Source organism: Callorhinus ursinus, unplaced genomic scaffold (genome assembly GCF_003265705.2).
Source record: "Callorhinus ursinus isolate GAN/ISIS: 27379988/994484 unplaced genomic scaffold, GSC_fseal_2.0 scaffold31, whole genome shotgun sequence".
In the NCBI taxonomy this organism is placed as follows: domain Eukaryota; kingdom Metazoa; phylum Chordata; class Mammalia; order Carnivora; family Otariidae; genus Callorhinus; species Callorhinus ursinus.
Window position 1 is genome coordinate 17,154,006 of NW_027397093.1, and position 25,538 is coordinate 17,179,543.

The 25,538-nt window shown below is 35.9% G+C and overlaps 1 protein-coding gene across 3 annotated transcripts in view; it reads left to right on the top strand.

Moving 5' to 3' along the window:
• The window catches only part of CTNNA3 (catenin alpha 3), a 2,007,818-nt gene that overhangs the window by 256,936 nt on the left and 1,725,344 nt on the right, over positions 1 to 25,538 (top strand). For all 3 annotated transcript variants that reach the window (XM_073878933.1, XM_073878931.1, XM_073878932.1), the window contains one exon: positions 20,964 to 21,083. In XM_073878933.1, coding sequence (XP_073735034.1) covers positions 20,964 to 21,083 — 120 coding nt within the window. The remainder of the gene's footprint in view (positions 1 to 20,963; positions 21,084 to 25,538) is intronic.

The following is a 25,538-nucleotide window of genomic DNA, read 5'->3' on the forward strand; positions in this document are numbered from 1 at the left end:
CATTTACAGTGGCATCAGAAAGAAAGAAATACTTGGGAATAAACTAAGAAGATGAAAGACTTATAATACTGAAAACTATAAAACATTGATGAAAGAAATTAAGATACAAATGGAAGGGCATCTGGTGTTCATGGATTGGAAGAATTAATATTGTTAAAATGTCTGTAATACCCCATCTACAGATTTAATGCAATTCCTTTTAAAATCCCAATGGAATTTTTTAAAAACAAATTAAAAAAATAATTCTACAATTCATGTGGAACCACAAAAACTATGTATAGCCAAATGAATTCCAAGAATGACAAACAAAGCATTGCACTTCCTGATTTCAAAATATATTACAAACCTGCAGTATTCAAAACAGTATGGTACTGGGATTAAAAATAGACTTATAGACCAGTGGAGCAAAATAGAGAACCCAGAAATAAATCCATAATTACACCATCAAATAATTTTGATAAGGATGCCAAGAATACACAATTGAGAAAGGATACTCCCTTCAACAAATGGTGCTGGGAAAACAGGATATCCACATGTAAATGAATGGAATTGCACTGTTATTTTATACCACATACAAAAATTAACTCAAAATGGAATAAAGACTTAAATGTAAGCTGTAAAACTGTAAAATTCTTAGAAGAAAACATAGGGGAACACTTCATAATATTGGTCTTAGAAGTGTATCAAAGTGTATTTTTACATTGTATCAAAAGGCAACAAAACCAAAAATAAACAAATGGGACTACAGCAAACTAAAAAGCTGTGGCATAGGAAAGGAAAAAAATCAACATAGTGAAAAGGCAGTCTGTGGGGTAGTTGGAAATATTTGCAAACCATATAACCAATAAGGGGTTAACACCTAAAAAAATAAAAGGAACTCTACAACTCACTAGAAAAAACTCTAATAACCCTATTAAGAAATAGGCTAAAGACTTGAACATATATTTCTCCGAAGACTTACAAATGGCCAACAGGTATATGAGAAAATGATCAATGTCAATATCATCAGGGAAATGAAAATCAAAATCACAATGGGATATTACTTCACACCTATCAGCAAAATTATAAAAAATAAAAAGATAACAAGTGTATGAAAATGTGGAGAAATTGGAACAATTGTATACTGTTAATGGGAATGCAAAATGGTGTAGCCACTGTGGAAAACAGTATGGAGGTTCCTCAAAAAATTAAAAATACAAATACTTTATGGTCCAGCGATCCATTTTCTAAGTATTTATCTAAAAGAATTGAGATCAGGATCTCAGAGATACTAGCATTCCCATGTCCATTGCAGCACTCTTCACTATAGTCAAGATGTGGAAACAATCTAAATATTCATCAACAAATGAATGGATAAAGAAAATGTGGTATATGTACAATGAAATACTATTCAGTCTTAAAGAAGGAAATTCTATGATACCCAACATGGATGAAGACATTATGCTAAATAAAATAAGCCAGTAACAGGAAGAAATATACTGTATTCTTCCACTTGTATGAGGTACATAAAACAGTTAAAATCAGAGATTCAAAGAGTGGATTGGTGGTTACTAGGGGATATGGGGTGAAAATGGGGAATTAGTAATCAATGGGCATAAAGTTTCAGTTAAGGAAGTTTTATTCAAACTAGAGTTCTCATGTAGAACATTGTATCTAGGGGCACCTGTGTGGCTCGGTTGGGTGACTGTCTTTGGCTCAGGTCATGATCCCAGGGTCCTGGGATCAAGTCCCACATTGGGCTCCGTGCTCTGCGGGGAGCCTCCTCCTCCCTCTGCTGTTCTCTCTCTTTCTCTGCCAAATAAATAAATAAAGTCTTAAAAAAAATAATGATGTAATATATGGTGATTAACATAACAATAAAAAAAATTAAAAAAAAAAAAGAACATTGTATCTATAGTCAACAATGGTGTATACCTAAAAATTTTTAGGAGAGTTGATCTCATGTTGTATTGTCACAATAAAATAAAATTTAAAAAGATAAAATAAATTTTGCAGCAATATTAAAGAAAAAGTCTAAATTATCTATTTCTTACAGGAAATGCCTTGCACTGAGATGATGGTCAGTAAAGAGTTTCTTTTTATTGAGGTATAATTGACATATAACATTATATTAGTTTCAGATGTACAACATAATGACTCAGTATTGGTACATATTGTGAAATGATCACCACAAGTCTATTTAACATCTGTCACCATACATAGTTACAATTTTTTTCTTATAACAGGACTTTTAAGTTATTTTCTCTTAGCAACTTTGAAATATGTAGTGCAGTATTATTAGCTGTAGTCACCGTGTTCTACCTTACCTCTCCAAGATTTATTTATTTTATACCTGGAAGTTTATATTTTTTGAACCCCATCACCCGTTTCACCCCACCCCCCAACCCCTGCATATGGCAACCACCAATCTGTTCTCTGTATCTATGAGCTCAGGTATTTGTTAGTTTATGTGTCACATGTAAGTGATATCATACAGTATTTGTCTTTTTGTCTGTCTTTCAATAAACAATTGTTGAATGACTATTTTTGTTCATTGCTGAAAGATGTAATGAGTTTAATGACAATGGTCTTTTACAATATATGGAACTTTAAAATTTACAAAGCAGTAATCTGTAAAGCTGGATTATAAATTTTATTAGGGCAAGAACTTTTCCTTTTTTATTTTTCTCCATTTCCTGTATGTCTGGCATGTTGCCAGGCCCATGATAAATATTTGTCAATTGATGTCTTTTAGTTTTCCTCAGCTGATTTCACAGCAACCTTATAAAGTAGGCAAGCAAGGACAATTTCTCCCATTTTACAGATAACAATAAAAAATTGAAGTAGTAGTGACTTGTCCAAAGGTATGAAATTATTAAATGGCATAGTAAGGATTTGAATCCAGATTTCAAGACCAATGTGCTTTCAATTCCATAGGAGTATTTCTAATTTAGACCTCAGCTCCAATTTTGTTCTCTGTTTTTTTTTAAAAAACATTTTAAAATTTAAATTCAGTTAATTAACATATAATGTATTATTGGTTTGAAAGGTACAGGCCTGTGATTCATCAGTCTTATATAATATTCAGTGCTTATTACATCTCATGCCCTCCTTAATGTCCATCATCCATTTACCCCATCCCTCCACATCCCTCCCCTCCAGCAACCCTTAGTTTGTTTTTCTATGATTAAGAGTCTCTTATGGTTTGTTTCCATCTCTGGTTTCATCTTTTATTTTTTCTTCTCTTCCCCTATGATCCTCTGTTTTGTTTCTTAAATTCCTCGTATCAGTGAGATCATACGATAATTGTCTTTCTCTGAATGACTTATTTCATTTAGCATAATACCCTCTAGTTCCATCCCCGTTGTTGCAAATGGCAAGATTTAAATTTTATGGCTGAGTAGTATTCCATTGTATATATATACCACAGCTTCTTTATTATTCATCTTTTGATGGACATCTGGGCTCTTTCCATAGTTTTGCTATTGTGGACATTGCTGCTATAAACATTGGGGTGCAGGTGCCCCTTCGCATCACTACGTTTGTATCTTTGGGGTAAATACCCAGTACTGCAATTGCTGGATCATAGGGTAGCTCAATTTTCAACTTTTTGAAGAACCTCCATGCTGTTTTCCAGAGTGGCTGCACCAGCTTGCATTCCCACTAACAGTGTAGGAGGGTTCCCCTTTCTCCCCATCCTTGCCAACATCTGTCATTTCCTGACTTGTTAATTTTAGCCATTCTGACTGGTGTGAGGTGGTATCTCACTGTGGTTTTGATGTGTATTTCCCTGATGCCGAGTGATGTGGAGCATGTTTTCATGTGTCTGTTGGCCATTTGGATGTCTTCTTTGCAGAAATGTCTGTTCATGTCTTCTGCCCATTTCTTGACTGGGTTATTTGTTCTTTGGGTGTTGAGTTTGATAAGTTCTTTATAGATTTTGGATATTAACCCTCTACTGGTATGTCATTTGCAAATATCTTTTTTCATTCTTGTGGTTGTCTTTTGGTTTTGTCAACTGTTTCCTTTGCTGTGCAAAAACTTTTTATGTTGATGAAGTCCCAATAGTTCATTTTTGCCTTTGTTTCCCTTGCCTTTGGAAACGTGTATAGTAAGAATTTGCTGCAGCCAAGGTTGAAGAGGTTACTACCTGTGTTCTCTAGAATTTTGATGGATTCCTCTCACATTTAGGTCTTTCATCCATTTTGAGTCTATTTTTGTGTATGCTGTAAGAAAATGGTCCAGTTTCATTCTTCTGCAGGTGGCTGTCCAATTTTCCCAATACCATTTTTTGAAGAGACTTTTTTCCATTAGATATTCTTTCCTGCTTTGTCAAAGATTAGTTGACCATAGAGTTGAGGGTTTTCTATTTCTGGGTTCTCTGTTCTGTTCCATTGATCTATGTGTCTGGTTTTGTGCCATTACCATACTATCTTGATGATGACAGCTTTGTAATAGAACTTGAAGTCTGAGATTGTGATGTAACCAGGTCTGGTTTTCCTTTTCAACATTCCTTTGGCTATTTGGGGTCTTTTCTGGTTCCATACAAATTTTAGGATTATTTGTTCCATTTCTGTGAAAAATGTTGATGGTATTTTGATAGGGATTGCATTGAATGTGTAGATTGCTCTAGGTAGTGTAGACATTTGAACAATATTTGCTCTTCCAGTCCATAAGCATGGAACATTTTTCCATCTCTTTGTGTCTTCCTCAGTTTCTTTCATCAGTGTTCTATAGTTTTCTGAGTACAGATCCTTTGCTTCTTTGGTTAGGTTTATTCCTAGATATCTCATGTTTTTGGGTGCAATTATAAATGGGATCGACTGTAATTTCTCTTCCTTCTGTCTCACTGTAAGTGTATAGGAATGCAACTGATTTCTGTGCATTGATTTTATATCTTGCCACTTTGCTGAATTCCTGTATGAGTTCTAGCAATTTTGGGATGGAATCTTTTGGGTTTTCCATATAGAGTATCATGTCATCTGCAAAGAGTGAGAGTTTGACTTCTTTGCTGATTTGGATGCCTTTGTTCTGTGTTCTAGATTTAAGTTTGTTATCATTCCTTACATTAAAAAATCATTTGAGATATGTGTGTTTTAATTTTCTGCTTCAGCTGCAAAGTTCCCTATAATGAGTGGTATTATCATTTTGTAAGTTCATTTGGAAAATATGTATGAAAGTCAATGGATTAAGTTTAGAAAAATAAAAAAATTTTTTCTCAGTAATACTTCACTTTGGTTCCTCTGTGGTTGCCATATTTGACTAAGGTAGATTAGCCATTTCTTATGCTTAAAAAATTTCTCTTTACTCTAAACATTAATATTTATAGAACATTAATATATTACTCTTTTGACTGTTCCTTTCTTCTGCTTTAGTTTCCAAAATCTTTTGATATTGTTTCAAACTGACATTTTAGGGACACTAAGACCACACTTGGTGATTCAGTACCTTTAATCAGATGCTTATTGGATACTCTTTTCTACACATAATGTTGTGAGTATGGGATTTTCTTTTAATGTTACAGGTAACATCTATCACCTTGTACAGTTGCATGGGATGATAAACAAGAAAAAATGATATCTGTTGAGCTGGCTGCTCTTTTGGAACAATGCTCCTTGATACTTTTTTATTGTGGGAGTTATTAGGCTGCTGGAGCTGTGGAGTTATTTCAATCTGTTGATCTGACTGCAAAAGGAAGCCAGGGCATTGGCAGTGAGGGCCAGGGAAGTTTTACTTGCCAGAGCCCTGGCTGCATCTTTTTCTGCTGCTTCAGCTGGTTTTTCTTCTTGTCGTCTTTCTCAAATTACTCTATGAATCTACATGATTTTCATGAACTCACTGAATGTGTAGTTTATGTAGAACATTGGCTTAAATTTATTAAACATTATGTTGTCAGAAAAAGGGAGGAAAATGTATTAGGAAAGAAAGAATGCCAAGTCCAACTAGACATTTTCCTTGCTGCCCTATTCATGCTTCTCTTTTCTGAAAAACAGATTTTCAGTTATTTTAATGGGAGATGAGCAATCATTGTCTCTGTTGTTTTATTTGGTAGATTACTGTTATTATTTCTGGATGGAAAGGAATTTATTTTTATTTAGGTGTAATTGATATACAACATCATATTAGTCTCAGGTGTATAACATAATGATTCAATATTTGTATATATTGTGAAATGATTACCACAATAAATCTAGTTAACATCTATCACCATACACATTTTCAAAGGTTTTTTCGTTGTAATAAGAACTTCTAAGATCTGCACTCTTAGCAACTTGTAATTATGTAATACACTATTATTAACTATAGTCACCATGCTGTACATTATATCACCATGACTTACTTATTTTGTAACTAGAAGTCTATACCTTTTGATTCCCTTCACCCATTTCTCCCACACCTACCCCTGCCTCTGGCAACCATTACTCTGTTCTCTGTAACTGTGAGCTTGGTTTTTCTTTTTCTTTTTTTCTGTTTTTGTTTTTGTTATTGTTTTGTTTTTTTTTTTAGATTGCACATGTTAGATTAGATGGTATTTGTCTTTCTCTGTCTGACTTATTTTACTTACCGTAATGCCCTTGAAGTCCATCCATGTTGTCACAAATGACAAAATTTCCTTCTTTTTTATGGCTGAAATTACTCGGTTGTGCATTTAGATCAAATTTACTTTGTCCATTCATTGGTTGATGGACACTTGGGTTGTTTTAGCATCTTGGCTATTATTAATAATGTTGTAATGAACATAGGGATCATATATCTTTTCAAGTTAGTGTTTTCATTTTCTTCATATAAATACCCAGAAGTGGAGTTGCTAGATCATATGGTAGTTCTATTTTTAATTTTTTGGGGGAACCTCCATACTCTTTTCCGTAGTGTTTGTACCAATTTACATTCCCACCAACAGTGAAGAAGGATTCCTTTTCTTCCTATCCTCCCTAAAACTTGTTATTTCTTGTCTCTTAGTAATAGTCATTCAGATGGGTGTGAGGTGATATCTCCTTGTGGCTCTGATTTGCATTTTTTTGATGCTTAGTGATATTGAGCACCTTTCATGTACCTCTGTGTCATCTGTATGTCTTTGGAAAAATATCTATTCAGATCCTGTGCCTATTTTTAAATCAGATTGTTTTTCTTTTTGCTATTGAGTTTATGTGTTCTTTATGCATTTTGGATATTAACCCCTTATCAGATGTATGATTTGCAAGTATTTTATCCTATTCAGTATGTTGTATTTTCATTTTGGTTATGGTTTCCTTTGCTGTGCAGAAGATTTTCAGTTTGATTTAGTTCCACTTGTTTGTTTTTGCATTTGATGCCTTTATTTTTGGTGTCAAATCCAGAAAATTACCTCCAAGACTGATGCGAAGGAGCTTTCTGCTTATGTTTTCTTCTAGGAGTTATATGGTTTTAGGTTTTACATTCAAGTCTTTAATCCATTTCTAGTAATTTCTGTGTATGGTTTAAGATAGTTGTCCAGTTTCATTCTTTTGCATGTCCAGTTTTTCTGGATGCCCATTTATTAAAGAGATTGTCCTTTCCCCATTGCATATTCTAGGCTTCTTTGTCACAAATTAATTGACCATATATGTGTGGGTTCATTTCTGGGCTCTCCGTTTTGTTCCATTAATCTATGTCAGTTTTTATGCCAATATTAAATATTTTTTATTACTATAGCTTTGTTATTTGAAATCAGAGAGCATGATACCTTGAGTTTGTTCTTTTTCAAGATTGCTTTGGCTACTCAGGGTCTTTTGTGTATCCATACAGATTTTAGGATTATTTTTCAATTTCTGAAAAAAGTATCATTGGAATTTTGATAGGGATTGCATTGAACCTGTAGATTGCTTTGGGTCGTGTGGATATTTTAACAATAATAATTTTTCCAAACCATGATCTCAGAATATCTTTCCATTTATTTGTGTTTCGTTTATTTCCTCAATTTTTTTCATCAGTGTTTTACAGATTTCAATGTATATGTCTTCCACCTCCTTGGTTAAATTTATTCCTAGGTATTTTATTCTTTTTGATGCAATTGTAAATGGAATATTTACAATTTCTCTCCCTGATAGTTCATTATTAGTATATAAAAACAACAGATTTTTGTATACTGATTTTGTATCTTGCAACTTTACTTTAGTCTTTGTTCTTTTTCATTGTTCAGTAGCATGCCATTTAATCTCCACATATATGTGAGTTTTCTGGTTTTCTTCTTGTAAGTTATTTCTAGTTTTATACCATTGTGTTCAGAAAAGATGTTTAGTATAATTTCAAGCTTCTTAAATTTGTTAAGACTTGTTTTTTGACCTAACATGATTTATTGTGGAGAATGTTACATGTGCACTTTTGAAGAATGTGTATTCTGTTGCTTTTGGATGGAATGTGCTTTATTTATCTGTTAAGTCCATCTGGTCTAATGTGTTAAGGTTGATATTTCCTTATTGATTTTCTGTCTTGATGATCTATCCACTGATGTAATGGGGTATTGAAGTACCCTACTATTACATTGCTGTTTATATCTATTTTTAGGTCTGTTAATATTTGCTTTATATATTTAGGTGCTCCTGTGTTGAGTGCATAAATATTTACAAATATTATATCATCTTATTTGATTGACCTCTTTATTGTTATGTAATCCCCTTCTTTTTCACCTTTTATAGTTTTTGTTTTAAAGTACATTTTTTCTGATCAGGAGAGTTAAGATAGAGGAATAGCGTGACCTTAAGCTTGCCTTCTCCCTCAAACATAGCTAGATGAATATCAAATCATTTTGAATACCCAAGAAATCAGTCAGAAGTCTTTGTAGACATGGAACAAAGCTGCATGTCTACAAACCCATGGAAGGTAGGAACTGCAGAGAGTTGATTTGTGGGAAAAAAGAGTTGAGGGTGCATATGTCTTTTTAAGTTAGTGTTTTCATTTTCTTCATATAAATACCCAGCAGTGGAATTGCAAATACAAATAAAACCATGATGAGATGCTCCCTCACCCCTGTCAGAATGGTTAAAATCAACAACACAAGGAACAATAGGTGTTGGCAAGGATGTGGAGAAGGGGGAACCTTCTTGCACTTTTGGTGGGAATGCAAATGGGTGAAGCCACTCTGGAGAACAGAATGGAGGTTCCTCAAAAAGTTAACAATAGAAATACCCTACAATCTAGCAATTGCACTACTAGGTATTTACCCAAAGGATACAAAAATATACATTCGAAGGGGCACATGTACCCTGATGTTTATAGCAGCATTATCAACACTAACCAAACTATGGAGAGAGCCCAAATGTCTTCAACTGATGAATGGATAAAGATGTGGTATATGGAATATTACTCAGCCATCAAAAAGAATGAGATCTTGCCATTTGCAAAGATGTGGATAGAGCTAGAGTGTATTATGCTAAGTGAAATAAGTCAATCAGAGAAAGACAAATATATGATTTCACTCACATGTGGAATTTACTAAACAAACAGGATGGGTGCAGAAAGGTGGCAGTGGAATAGGAGGATCCCAGGCTGACCTTTTCTTACAAATACAGCTAGATAGCTATCAAATCATCTTTTTTTTTTGAAAGATTTTATTTCTTTATTTGACAGAGAGAGAGCACAAGCAGGGGGGAGTGGCAGGCAGATGGAGAGAGAGAAGCAGGCTCCCTGAATAGCAAGGGAAGCCCGATGTGGGACTCGATCCCAGGACCCCAGGATCATGACCTGAGCCGAAGGCAGTCGCTTAACAAACTGAGCCACCCAGGCACCCGCTATCAAATCATCTTAAATATCCCAGAAATCGACCTGAAGACTGACAGAACACACAACAACTAAACAGATTAGAGGCCATATCTAAGAAGGTAGGAAGTGTAGAGACATGGTTTAGGGGAGAAAGAAGGCTGCTTTGGACTGGAGGGATCCTTGGTCACAGAGAAGAGCAAGAGATGATGGAACATACAGGGGAACACAAGGAGAACATTTCCCCAAAGCCATTGGCTTGGAAAACTAGTTGGGCTGAATTTGTGAGTTCTTGCAACCAATGGGGCTTAAAGCCTGGAGTTTTAAGTGGCTTTGGCTGGGATACAGCGTGGAGGGCATTGTGCTACTCCTGGAGAGAAGATAGACCAGCAACCCCAGGGGTCAGATAGCATGGAAACAGTGATCTGAAGAGTGTGTGTGGGACACACAGTGGGAAGAGTATTCACTCTTTTTGGAGCACGTCCCTGAGAGGCAGCATTCATGGAGATACTTCTTTGGGAACAAAGGAGCTGGCTAGTGCCATTTCCCTCCCTGCACCTCAGCATAAACACAGAGCCACTTGTGTGAAGCAATGCACTGTTGACACTGGCTGTCTAAGTTGCTTATACCAAACCCTGCCCCACCGTGCTGTGCTCTGGTCAAAATGTCCTTATTGGTCATGCTTGCCTCAGTCCCAGTATGGCTGGCCCCTCCCCCAGAAGACCAAGACAAATCCCTGCCCACACTACATCTCCCAGCTAGAGAGATGCAGGGCCTCATTTCTGGTGGTGGTAACAGGTCTCATCTCACAAGCAGACCAGAGCTCACCCATTTAAAACTCACCACGTTCAGACAAGGGACCAAACACTGCCCACAACAGGCAGGGAGAGACTCTGCAGATGACTGACCTGGAGGAGAGAGGAGTCAGAACAACAGGAGAGAGCACACAACACACACTGGAGACACTCCCTGAAGCTCCAGGCCCTGGGCACTACATGACCTCTTCTTCGTAGAGCTGTTACTTTCAGTACTGGGAGACACAACTGGCTTTTCTAACACAGTAAAGAAGGCAGAGACTTAGACATAATGTGAAAACAGGAATTTATCCCAAATGAAAGAACAAGTCAGGGCCATGGTCAAAGATCTAAGTGAAGTGGATATAAGTAACATGCCTGATGGAGAACTTAAAGCAATGATCGTAAGGGTACTCACCAGGCTTGAGAAAATTATAGAGGATATCAGTGACACCCTTACCACATTGATAAAAGAATTAAAAAAGAATCAGAGATGAAGAGTGCAAAAAATGTGTTTAGAGGCACCCTTGATGCAATGAACTGCAGGCTAGAAGAAGCAGAGGAATGAATTAATGATCTAGAAGACAAAGTAATAGAAAGCAGTGAAGCTGAACAAAAGAAGAATTATACAACAGAATAGATTTAGGGAACTCAGTGACTCCATCAAATGGATCAACATTTGTATTATAGGAATCCCAGAAGAAGAAGAAGGGAGAGAAGGGGGCAGAAAATGTATTTGAAGAAATAATAGCTGAAAACTTCCCTAATCTGGGGAAGGAAATAGGCACATCCAGGAGGCACAGAGAACTCCCATCAAAATCAACAAAAGCAGGCCAATACCAAGACATATTGTATGTAAATTTGTAAAATATAGTGGTAAAGAAGACTCTTAAAAGCAGCAGGATAAAAGAAGTCCTTATCTTACAAGGGAAGACCCATATGGCTAACAGTGGATTTCTAAATGGAAACTTGGCAAGCCAGAAGGGAGTGGCATGATACATTCAAGGTTCTGAATGGGAAAAGCCTAGCCAAGAATACTCTATTCAGCAACAGAAGGAGCGATGGTTTCCCAGACAAAGAAAAACTAAAGTAGGTCATGACCACTAAAGCAGCCCTGCAAAAAAATATGAAAGGGGACTCTGAGTGGAAAGGAGAGACCAAAAATGATAGTATAAATTAGGCAGGAAACACAAAAGCAGTAAAAATGAATATTTCTGTAAATTTAAGTCAAGGAACTCACATAAAAAAAGGATATAAAATATAATAATATATACCTAAAACAGTAGAGGAGAGGAGAAAAGAAGGGATTCAAACTTGAATGATCATCAACTTAATATAGATTTAGATTGCTATTCGTAGAAGAAGTTATATACAAACTTAATGGTAATGATATATCAAAACTACTACTAAATATGCAAGAACTGGGATGCCTGGGTGGCTCAGTCGATTAAGTGTCTGCCTTCGGCTCAGGTCATGATCCCAGAGTTCTGGGATCAAGTCCCGCATCAGGCTCCTCGCTCAGCGGGGAGCCTGCTTCTCCCTCTGCCTCTGCCTGCTACTCCCCCCTGCTGTGCTCTCTGTCTCTCTCTTCCTCTCTAACAAACAAACAAATAAATAAATCTTAAAAAAATCAATAAAATAAATATGCAAGAATAAAGAGAAAGAAATCCAAATATATCACTAAAGAAAATAAGCAAAAAAAGAATGAGAGAAAGACAAGAAAGGATCAGAGAAAATCTTCAGAAACAACTACAAAACAAGTAGTAAAATGGCAATAAATACATATCTATCAATAGTTACGTTGAATGTAAATGCACTAAATGCTCCAATCAAAAGACATAGGGTGTGAGAAAGGATAAAAAACAGGACCTATTTATATGCTGCCTAAAAAAGACTCATTTTAGACCTAAAGGCACCGGCAAATTGAAAGTGAGGGGATGGAGAAACATTTATCATGCAAATAGATGTCAAAAGAAAGCTGGAGTAGCAATACTTATATCAGAGAAACTAGAGTATAAAATAAAGACTGTAACAAGAGACAAAGAAAAGCACTAGATAATATTAAAGGGGATATAACAATTGTAAATATTTATGCACCCAGTATGGGAGCACTCAAATACATAAAGCAGTTAATAACAATGCTAAAGGAACTAATTGATAATAATACAATAATAGGAAGGGATGTTAACCACCCACTTACATCACTGGACAGATCATCTAAGCAAAAAATTAGCAAGGAAACAATGACTTTGAATGACACACTGGGCCAGATGGACTTAACAGATATAGTCAGAACATTCCATCCTAAAACAGCAGAATACACATTCTTTTCAAGTACACATGGGACATTCTTCAGAATAGATCACATTTTAGGTCACAAAACTCTCAACTAATGCAAAAAGATTGAATATCTATGCATCTTTTCTGACCACAATGTTATAAAACTAGAAATCAACCACAAGAAAAAATCTAGAAAGAGCACAGGTACATGGAGGTTAAACAACATGCTAATAAATAATGAATGGATGAACCAGGAAATGAAAGAAGAAATAGTAAAATACATGGACACAAAGGAAGATGAAAACACAACAGTCTAAAACCTTAGGGATGCAACAAAAGTGGTTCTAAGAGGGAAGTACGTAGTAATACAGGCCTATATCAGGAAGCAAGAAAAATCTCAAATATACAGGCTAACCTTACACCTGAAGGAACTAGAAAAAGAAAAACAAACAAAGCCTAAAGCCAGAAGAGGGAAGGAAACAATAAATATTAGAGCAGAAATAAATGATATAGAAACTAAAAAACCAATAGAACAGATCAATGAAATCAGAAGCTTGTTCTTTGAAAAAAATAAAATTGATAAACCTCTAGCCAGACTTATCAAAAAATAAAGAGAAAAGACCCAAATAAATACAATCACAAATGAGAGAGGAGAAACAACAACCAACACCACAAAAATACAATTATTAAGAGAATATTATGGAAAACTATATGCCAACAAATTGGACAACCTTGAAAAAATGGATAAATTCCTAGAAACAAACTATCAAAGCTGAATCAGGAAGGAATAGAAAATTTGAACAGTCCAATAACCAGCAAAGAAATTAATAATCAAAAAACTCTTAGCAAACAAAATTCCAAGACCAGATGGCTTCACATGTGAATTCTACAAATATTTAAAGAAGAGTTAATACCTATTCTCAAACATCCCAACACATAGAAAAGGAAGGAAAACTCCCAAATTCATTCTATGAGGCCAGCATTACCCTGATACCAAAATCAGATAAAGATACCACAAAAGAAAGAGAACTATAGGCCAATATCTCTGATGAACATAAATGCACAAATTCTCGACAAAAAACTAGCAAACTGAATCCAACAATACATTAAAAAAATCATTTACCACGATAAGTGGGATTTATTCCTGGGCTGCAAAGATGGTTCAATATTCTCAAATCAATCAATGTGATATATCACATTTGTAAAATAAGGGATAAGAACCACGTGATCATTCAGTAGATGCAGAAAAAGTATTTGACAGAGTCCATCACCCATTCTTAATTAAAAAAAACCCTCAACAAAGTAGGGATAGTAATAAAGGCCATATGTGAAAAACCCACAGCTAATAGCATCCTAATTGGGGAAAAACTGAGTGCTTTTCCTCTACAATCAGGAACAAGACAGGAATATCGACTCTCACCACTTTTATTCACTGGAAGTCCTGGCCACAGCAATCAGATGACAAAAAGAAATAAAAGGCATCCAAATCATCAAGGAAGAAGTAAAACTTTCACTACTTGCAGATTCTATATATAGAAAACCCAAAAGACTCTACCAAAAAACACCTGGAATGGATAAATGAATTCAGTAAAGGCGCAGGATACAAAATTAACATACACAAATCTGTGATATGTCTATACATCAATAGTGAAGCAGGAGAAACAGGAATTTAAGAATCATTCCATTTACACTTGCATCAAAACCAGTAAGATACCTAGGAATAAAGCTAATCAAAGAGGTAAGAGATCTGTACTCTGAAAACTATAAAATGCTGATGAAAGAAATTGAAGATGACACAAAGAAATTAAAAGATGTTCCATGCTCATGGATTGGAAGAACAAATATTGTTAAAATGTCTATACTACCCAAAGCAATCTACACATTTAATGCAATCCCTATCAAAATACCAACAGCGTTTTTCACAGAAGTAGAATAAACAATCCTGAAATTTGTATAGAACCACAAAAAGCCCCAAATAGCCAAAGTAACCTTGATTAAAAAAAATAGCAAAGCTGGAAGCATCACAATTCTGGACTTCAAATTATATTACAAAGCTGTACTAATCAAAGCAGTATGGTACTGGCATAAAAATAGACATGTAGATCAATGGTACAGAATAGAAAACCCAGATACGAACCCACAACCATATGGTCAATTAGTATTTGACAAAGCAGGAAGGAATATCCAATGGGTAAAAAGAATGTCTCTTCAACAAATGGTGTTGGGAAAACTAGACAGCAACATGCAAAAGAATGTAACTGGATGACACTGTTGCACCATACACAAAAGTAATTCAAAATGGATTAAAGACCTAAATGTGAGACCTGAAACCATAAAAATCCCAGAAGAGAACCAGGTAGTAATTTCTTTGATATTGACCATAGCAACTTCTTTTTAGATGTCTCCTGAACCAATGGAAACAAAAGCAAAAATAAACTATTGGGACTTCATCAAAATAAAAAGCTTCTGCACAGTGAAGGAAATAATCAACAAAACTAAAGGGCAGCCTGCGGAATGGGAGAAGATATTTACAAATGACATCTGATAAAAGACTCATATCCAAAATATACAAAGAACATATAAAACTCAACACCCTAAAAACAAATAATCCAATTAAAAATGGGCAGAAGACATGAATAGACATTTTTCTAAAGAAGACATACAGATGGCCGTCAGACACATGAAAAGCTGCTCAACATCACTCATCGTCAGGGAAATATAAATCAAAACTTCAATGGGATATCACCTCCCACCTGTCAGAATAGCTAAAATCAACAACACAAGAAACAACAGGTGTTGGTGAGGCTGTGGGGAAAGGAGAGCGCCAGCTCTCCTGCACCGTTGTGGGAATGCAAACTGGTGCAGCCACAGTGGAAAACAGTATGGTGGTTCCTCAAAATGTTAAAAATAGAACTACCTTATGATCCTGCAATTGCACTACTAGGTATTTTTCCAAATAATACAAAAATACTAATTCAGAGGGCTATATGCACCCCAATGGTTATAGCACTGTTATCAATAATAGCCAAACTATGGAAAAAGCCCAAATGTCCATCGACTGATGAATAGATAAAGAAGAGGTGGTGTATATATATATAGGAATATTCCTCAGACATCAAAAAGAATGAAATCTTGCCATTTGCAATGACATAGATGGAGCTAGAAAGTATTATGCTAAGTTTAGTAAGTCAGTCAGAGAAAGACAAATACCATATGATTTCATTCATATGTGGAATTTAAGAAACAAAACAAGCAAGCAGGGGGAAAGAAAAAAAAAAAGAAAGGTAATCTAAGAAACAGACTCTTAACTATAGAGAACAAACTGATGGCTACCAGAAGGGAGGTGGCTTGGCAGGTGGGTGAAATAGGTGAAGGGGATGAAGGAGTGCACTTGTGATGAGCACCGGGTGTTGTATGGAAGTGTTGAATCACTGTATTACACACTTTAAGCTAATATTACACTTTATGTTAACTGGAATTGAAATAAAAAAAAACACCAAATGAACAAAGGAAAAAAGAGAAAAACCAAAAAACAGACTCTTAATTATAGAGAGCAAACTGATGGTTACCAGAGGGAGGTGGGTGGGGGAATGGGTGAAATAGGTGATGGGGATTAAGAGTACACACACACACACACACACACATTTTAAAGATTTATTTATTTATTTATTTTGAGAGAGAGAGTGAGAGAGCGGGGAGGGGCAGAGGGAGATGGGAGAAAGAGAACCTTAAGTAGACTGTGCTGAGTGTGGAGCCGGTTGTGGGGCTCGATCCCACGACTATGAGATCATGACCTGAGCCAAAACGAAGTCAGATGCTTCCAACTCTGCCACCCAGTCACCCTGAGTACACTTATCTTGATGAGCCCTGAGTAATGCATAGAATTTTTGAATTACTATATTGTCTACCTGAAATTAATATAACACCATATGTTAACTATACTGGAATTAAAATTAAAATATAAATAAAGTAAAATTGACAAATGAGTCTTTTCACATAAAGTTGGGATGCTTTTCAAGGGCAGCTGCTTCTCTCACTCTCTCAAATAAATAAATAAAATCTAAAAAAAAAAAAAAGAAAAAAGAAAAGAAAAAGGGACGCCTAAGTGGCTCAGTCAGTTAAGCGTCTGACTTCGGCCAAGTCATGGTCTTGGGGTCCTGGGATGGAGCCCATGTGGGGCTCCCCGCTCAGTGAGGAGTCTGCTTGTCCTTCTCCCTCTACCTTTCCCTCTGTTTCTCCCCCTTTTAATGCTCTCTCTCTCTCCCAATTAAATAAATAAAATCTTCAAAGGGCTGCTTCTGTGCTGGGTGAGTCTGCATGCAGTGCTCTTTTTTTTTTTTTGAAGATTTATTTATTTTGAGGGGGAGAGAGAGAGAGGAGAGATGGAATCTCGAGTCCCCACTGAGTGCTCAGCCCACCTTGGGGCTCAATCTCATGATCCTGAGATCATGACCTCAGCTGAAATCAAGAGACAGACGCTTTAATGACTCAGCCACCTAGGCGCTCCTGCACACAGCTCTTTAAGAGCCATTTCTCAGGTTTCCAAAGCCCTGTGGATCTTGTGGGCATGAGCCCTATTGGTCTTCAAAGCCACTTGTTTTAGGTTTTTCTCAGGTGTTGGTCTTAAATGTTGGCCCGATGTGGTGTACAAACCCTTTAATACTCAAGGAATAGCTGTGGGTTTTGAGTTTCCTCCCAAATGTGGGTTGCCATGCTGGGGATGGGGTTTATGGTGAGATTGTGTCTCAGCCTTTGAGGTTTACCTCTCATTTGCTTGATGTGAAGTGGTTGCTCAGCCAGTTTTTAGGTTTTTTACCAGAGGAAACTGTTCCATATATAACTGTAGTTTCAGTGTGTCTATGGGAGGATGTGAATTCAGGACCTTCCTACATTGCCATCTTGAACCAAAATCTGAACAGAAAAGAATTTTATGAGAAAACACACTGGGAGTGTTTATAATGCTTACTTTAATGGCAAGTTTTGGGCTTAGAGATAATGTTTGCATCTTCTCATTTTTGTCTTGTCTGCCCTGTGATGTTTGATAAGGTAATCAAATAGGACAGAATTTGCATTTGTTTCCCAGTTCAGAGACCATTTTGATATTCAGTTTTGTCAGTTTTACATTCCTAGGCTTGTTTGGAGGTCAGATTTATTCATTGGGCTTTTTTATCTTACATTTGAATTTTGTAGTAAGGGAAAAATATTAACACAGGATAAATGTAATGTTCGACAAATTTTGGGGGCTTCTTTGCTTATTTTAAATTTCCACTCAAAAGTTTGAAGAAGTAAAATCTAGGAATTTTAAAATCTCTTCAATTAATTATGCTTCCTTTCCCAACTTACCTTCAACTGAGAGAGAATTTATTTTGAGACATAGTCAACATAATGAAATTGCAATGCACTGAACTAATGAGAAAATCTCAAGAGGTCTATTGCAGTGATCAAGCACAGTGGCCTATTGGAATGAAAAATCCTCAAATAAAGTCAACATCTAATTTTTTAAAAGTAAAATCTAAACCTCACTTTAATCACTGTCTTATTTTTATCTTTTGCATGTCAGCTTTATCTGCAAGGTGAAATTATTGCTTTTACTCTTTAGCATCTTTAAGTATATATATGGGCAGAGAGAGATGGGGTGTATTTAACAGGGATCTAAACTAAAGTACACTACAGATACTTTGTATGACCTTTCCTTGACAATTATTTGTTGTTGTATGGGAAAAAAACCTACTTAAATAAATGAATCATCATAGTTTGAGTTCTTTGAGCTACTTAGTATCAATAAGTGGAGAGTGTAACTCTTGATAATGAAAGTTCAAACTTTAAAGTCTCCACTTTACACAAACTGATTTTTCATAGAAATATATTGTGGTGATTTATTCTTGCTGGATTGTCTCCCTTTCTTCTTTGGCCATGGACATATTGCTTGGTTTTTATGGGTTTTTAAATTTTTTTAATTTTAATTTAATTTTATTTTTAAGATTTTATTTATTTATTTGACACAGAGAGAGACAGCGAGAGAGGGAACACAAACAGGGGGAGTGGGAAAGGGAGAAGCAGGCTTCCCACTGAGCAGAGAGCCCGATGTGGGCTCAATCCCAGGACGCTGAGATCATGACCTGGGCCGAAGGCAGTCGCTTAACCAACTGAGCCACCCAGGCGCCCCTGTTTTTTTATTTTTAAGACTTGTAAATGTGTTTACCCTAAAATTCCTATTTGGAGCTGTATAAAGTTCACAGAAATAAATGTGAAGAAGAAATATTTAAGAAGTAGAGCTAATATTTTTTAGGGAAAATAAAGTGCTTAGGATTAAACTGATTGATTGGTAAAATAGTTTATATGGTCAGCAAAATTACTTAAATTGTTTAGAATATTAGATTTGGTATTTTGATTTGAATGTAGTAAGAAGGGACCAAGAAATGGGCAAGGCACAGAAATGATCATACAACACGATAGTTAATATAAAAGTCATTACAATTATGTCAAGAGAAATTTGTTTGCTATGCTATAAAATGGGGAAAACTAGCAGACTTTGTTTAAATTGATGGGTAGAATCTGTTCCCATTTAAGGCTCTGAGAACTTGTCCTTCCATTTGAAGCCCAATGCAGATCTCTTCATGTCTTCTATATGGCCTGAGTCCTTCAATTGCTATACCTAGTTTTTTTCTGTTTTACCACATGTTGCTTTTATCTCTCTCTCTCTTTTTGTATTCTCTTTACTACTTTACCTTGTGTTAGAGTTAGTGGTATTGTAGAAAGAGCACAAATACTGTAGTAAAAACCCGGTTTATACTCTCTGAGTCCCAGTATACTCACTTGTAGAATGGGGAGTGAAATAGGATTAAATTGGAAAGCACAAAAGTATCTGACACTGAGCAGGCACTCAGTAAATGTCTTTCCCACTTCTGAGTTTCATATCTAGTTCCTGAGTCGTTTATAAGTTCCTTTAGGGCAGGAAATATGTTTAATATTCATAGTAGTACCTTGTGCATAGTAGGTTCTAAAAGATTATTTGTTGAATTTAATTTGCTGTAGTGCTGAGGAAGCTTAGCACTGTTGTTTTCCGTTTCTTTTTCCTCTGTCACCTTGGATTGAGATAAACATGTTGCTTTCATGAAACTGAGGCTTTAATTCAGTAGAATGCCATTATAATATGACTTATTCCATAGAGTTTGAATAGTAAGGTCAAATCATTTCCCTGGAAACTTAATAATATTCTATAAAATCTTATTAACCTGTCTCATAGCATCATAGTCCGTGGAATTCTGGTGTGTTTAAGATGGTGAAGTCTCTATCTGTAGAAATCTGTCTAAAGGCATGCAGTGAGAATACGGGAAATAAATGACATGAAGAGAGAGCAAATGCAAATGTCATTGCAAGTGACATTACTTGACATTTTCAATCACTAATCTTCCAAAGTATGTTCTAATTTACTAAAATAAACCAAGAATTGAATTTCTTGTGAGCTTCCTTTGTTTAATTAATTATTAGCAGCAGAACAATATTCTGTGATCCACTGCAATTTGTCTCCTTTGTGTTTATCTAGTATCTGACTTAAAAATGGACAGAAACATTCTGATTCAGCAGAACTGATTTTATAACTGTTGTAAATCATTTCTGCGTTATAGAGCAGAAATGAATAAATGTTTGCTGAACGTGCTACATATGCTTCGATCACCAAAATGTTAGTTTTCTTTCCTTCTCAAAATATGAGATCTGAGAGATCTTCCTGGCTGAAGTTTGTGGGGTGCTTATTTTGCATGGATATTTCTATGGAGGCAAGCAGCTACCTTTATATATATTTGTTTCCATGATTGGAATGTGAGAGCTCCTTTAGTACTTCCTCATTATGATTTGAAATTATACATTCATCACAATTTTTTTTCATTAGAAGTAGCAGTATATGCTAAAACACAGGTTTTTTTTTTTTTTAATGAGGTATGCTCTTTTGTTGGAATGAGGACTAAACGCGCTTCCCATTCATGCAATAATGTTGGTTATACTTATGATACGGTTTCTAATTCTTTATAATCAGTCTTTGTTATTTCATTGAAAGACAATTAGCATTTGTTCTCTCTGGATTATGAATGAGAGAAACTGAGGTTCAGTCTGGACCATTTCTCTGTTTTAGCTAGTTAGGCATTTGAGAAGAATGTCCTGCTAGCCTAATGATTTACTTTTGTTTTTCAATTTCAGTTTCAAAGAACATTTGAGTCTCTCAAAAATGTTTCCAATAAATCTGACCTCCAGAAAACCTACCAGAAGCTTGGGAAGGAGCTGGAAAATCTGGATTATTTAGCCTTCAAACGTCAGCAGGTAGGAGTCAGAACTCTCCTTCGTGGAGGAGATGAACACTTTATGCTTCCTGCCATCCTGCCTGTCAGGTTTAAGTGGATCTGGGGAGACTTACCTTCTACTGTTTAGGGCAGAAGTAGGTTGTGCTGTGCTGTGTGACCTGCTCTGTTCATATGGCCTCTGAAGCATTCATTGTGGCTCTTGCTTTTAGATGTGCAGTTTGGGGCTTTCCACATGTGTCCTTATACCTCTCTTCAAGAAAACTTCTGCTGGTTTGTGAAGCTATAACTATCCTTTGACTAAGGGCGCCTCAGTGTCATAAAGGAAGCCTCTGTGATGGCTTGGCCAGATGGCTTTTATATTTGACAAGGGGATACTTGAGGAGAAAAATCACTTGATGACCAGGAAAAGGATATAGATGTACATACAAAATTGAGGGAAAGAATCGCGAATATGCCAAAGTCTGAATCAACCTTTAGTTTTCTTGTTTGATCTCTGAAGATTAGTGGAATTTTGCTAAATGTGTAAGGGGGAAGGAAAATATACTTTACAAAAGCAAGGCTTTTAGCCTCCTTGTATAGACCTCTCAATAAGTACAGAACAAAAATAGACTTTTATAGAGTTGCTTTCAGAATCAGTATTTTTTTAAAAAAATGTTAGTAATCACTAAATTTTATGTATTTGTGAGGTGCTGCCACAGTAACTAGCTAGCTAATTTTCCCAAGCTGATCTTCACCAATTTCCTCACAACCACTAGGTGTCAGGGTTGTCAAGCTTTTACCTGATTGAATGTTTATTCTGATCAGAACAGCCAGATAGAAGTTTAAATTAGGTTGCATGAAATTCGGGAATGTGTTCAATGATGGATAGTGTCTAGAAAAATGACTAAGTAGCTGACTCGCATTGCCAGCCACCGAGTCCATTATTTAAGTCTTTCCTGTTAGTGTGGCAAAAGGTGTGACTCTCTTGTGATTGTCTAATTCACAGATTTTTGATCTTTTGGATGAAGTTTTCAAAGCTGTGTTTCTTTTTTTAGTTACACTTTATGAAGTCAGGTCTAGAAATATTGACTTGAAAAGGGAATTGTGTTCTGGGTTTTGCTTTATCACTGACATTACATGAGCATTTAGCCTTCCCATTGCCCTATTTTCCTGTGAGTTATATTTATTTTGTAGAATGTTCTGGGGTAAATGGAGCATCTCTGCATGTACTTTAATTTATATGAAAAAGGACACAATATCCATTTAAATTTTATTTATTTATTTTAAAATTAGTGATGGCTTACATATTAGCACATGTAAAGGAAGTGGTCACGGTTACATAGAGCTACTACAGGAATCTCCCAGATGGTGCTACTTAAAATTCATACCATAAGTCACTGCTCTGGCCTATGCAATTTTTAGAATAGTTTTGTTTCCAAGAGCCATATTTTACCACTGAGGGATATTTGAGTTGGCAGGCAGTAGTCACTGTCCTCTTCTCTCATCCTTTCTTATTAGCACATTTTCATTGATTAGATTCTTGCATTAGCTAATTGTGAATTTGGAAAAATGTGAATGCTTCAAGGGCAAAAGGGCAGGACTCTGCCTGAATGGCATTGAGGACAGATAAGTAAATTGCATGTGTGAGTGAAGAAAAGATGGGCACATGGGGTGTAAATGTCTGTACACTTACGTATACATAAATCACATATACTGTTTATTAAATGGCAATTATATGCCACATATTGTGATTAATACATTTATGGATCAGATCATCAAATGTTTATAACAATACAATGGGGATAGTTTTATGAGCACCATTTTAAGGTGAAAAAAGGGTTAAGAGAGTTAAATAACTTGTCTAATTAGGGTCATTGGGCTAATAAGACAAAGATGGGCTTCAAATCTAAATCAGTCTGACTCTAGACCTGGGTGTTTCCCAGGTCTCATTCTCAGTACCCCTGCAGGGAGCCAGGCTGGGGGGTAGGAAGGTGAGGATGTCTAGGCATGCCAGACCCAGGGCTTAAAAATACCTTTGAGATGGACCATGAGAGACGATGGACTCTGAGAAACACACTGAGGGTTCTAGAGGGGAGGGGGTGGGGGATGGGTTAGCCTGGTGATGGGTATTAAGGAGGGCACATACTGACTGGAGCACTGGGTGTTATACGCAAACAATGAATCATGGAACACTACGTCAAAAACTGATGATGTAATGTATGGTGATTCACATAACATAATAAAAAAAATAATGATAAAAAAATACCTTTGAAAGTAGGTACCTGGTGAGAAGCAAAACAGGGCTGTTCTCTCCACCTCTCTTTCTCTCATGCAAATTGTTTAGTATATACAAAAACACAAAAGTATTTTTGAAATAATATCTTTAGACAGCTAAGAAAATGCATAAAACTTTATCTTTACAATCTTCTGAGTTTTATATTTAGTAACCATGGTTCTGGTGAAATTTATTCACACAAGGCAGTGTCTTAAATTCAAAGGGACAAATCCTTTTGAAATGAACTTAACTGCACACATAACATACTGTCAATCCTTTTGTATTACAGAACTGCAGTTCTCCTTATATCTAATAATCATTTTTTTCTACTTGGAAAAGATGAAGGGGAAGTGGAGGGAAGTGGAAAGAGGATGGTAGAGTAGAAAGAAAGTCATGGACCAAAGACTAATGGAAAAAGAGGGAAAGGAACTTGTAGGGATATAGTAAGAGGGATTAAGTGAGGGAAATTAAACTGTACTTGGTTTTATATTGTGTACCTAGAACTCTTCATTTTATTAACCCCCAGGCTGGCTTCCTGAAGGGATTAAGAATGAGACCTGGAAAAATGGTATAGTAAACAAAAACATTGATTTTTGAAGAATTAAAAAAAATTTCAAAATAGACAAAAAGGTAGGAAAAAAGAAAGGAATGCAAGAAGACATAGCAAACGAGGAAGATGGCAGAGAATAGCAAAGACAAATTTTGTTTACTTCCCATTTTGCTTCCAAATGTAGCAGAGCTTCCTAGAAATTTGTAGTACTAACCAAGTTCTGTACCAAAGCCACAGATGGATTGTTGTGGATTAGGATGGGCAGGGTTCAAAGAGTCAAATCATCATCAACTCTTCTCTGACTTAATGGGATTTGCCTTTTATCTCCAATCCTGCCCCTTAAAAGGCCTCCAAACCTATTAAACACATATAAAAACTTTCTTCTCCTGGAAAAGATTCAGGTCTCTGTAAAATTGCAAGGTCTCTGTAAAATTGCAATTCAGCAAGAAAGATTCTTCCTTATAAGGCAGGATTCTTTGTACCAGAGAATTAGTCATGGTTTGTTCCCTGGTCTAACCATATTTATCATTCCTCTTTGTGACAGCACATAGCTCCGTAAGGACAGAGCCTTGTCTGTCACAACCTTCAATGCTGTATTCTCTGCAGTGTTCACAACAGTATCTGATCCATGGCAAAAGCTCAATAAATACTCGTTGGTGCTCTTGTTACTATGAGCAAGGAAGCATGCCTGAAGTTTTGGTCTCAGGTTACAGGCAATTAGTATTGATGTATTTTAGTATACTTTTAAAATTCAGAAGGGCATTAACCCTTCAGCTTCCTGGATACCAAAGGTTGACAGATGGCCCCTTGCCTTATTTATCATTTAGGTTTTCCCCTAACATTTATAATTTCCATCCATTTCTTTAAATAAACACAAAATGTTAATGTTACCTTAACTGTGAATTATGGATGACCAGTGGATTGCTTATAATTATTTTCTTGGACTCATTCATTAGATTTTATTTTCTGTCCCTCCCTATGACATTTTAAACATCATTTTGAGAGATTTTTTTTCCTGGGCCAAAGAGATCCCTGGAGTACTTTGCTCTAGTTTTTTACTTTTTTTTTTTTTGGGTTTCCTTAATTTTCTTTCCTAAGTTTGGCCCAACTATTTCTTTTCTTTCTTTCTTTCTTTTTTTTTTTTAAAGAGTGAGTGCTTATACTTCAACAATTCCTTTGGGTATATTTTAAGTTGGGGCACAAGCATCTCTCCATTTTCCTACTGTCAAAATGACTAATGTTGAAAATAGCTTTGGGTGGAAAAAGTGAGAGGAGGCCCTGATAGATGAGGTGATGGGTTTTCCAGGATGAATCAGCCTGAAATAACCAGATGACAAAGCAAGATTAGCCTGAGCATCTGGAGTCTTTTTCAGTTTTTACTATCTGAAGATGCATCCTTGGAGTTATCTGCTTTGACTGTTTGGTTTTTATCTTCCTGGTTAATGTTACATAGGAATGGTAATAGTAATGGTAATAAGCTTCAGTTATTATATAGGGCCCAGATTTATGTATTAATTTGAGAGGTTATAAATCAAGAAATTTCCTTGGGGCTTTGGTTTTGTGGAATAAAATAAAATAAAGTTTGATTATCTGTACTCGAATTTAATTCCTTCTTTTTTCTACCCTTAATACTTTTAATGGCATTATAAGACACGTCCCCTTCCCAGAGG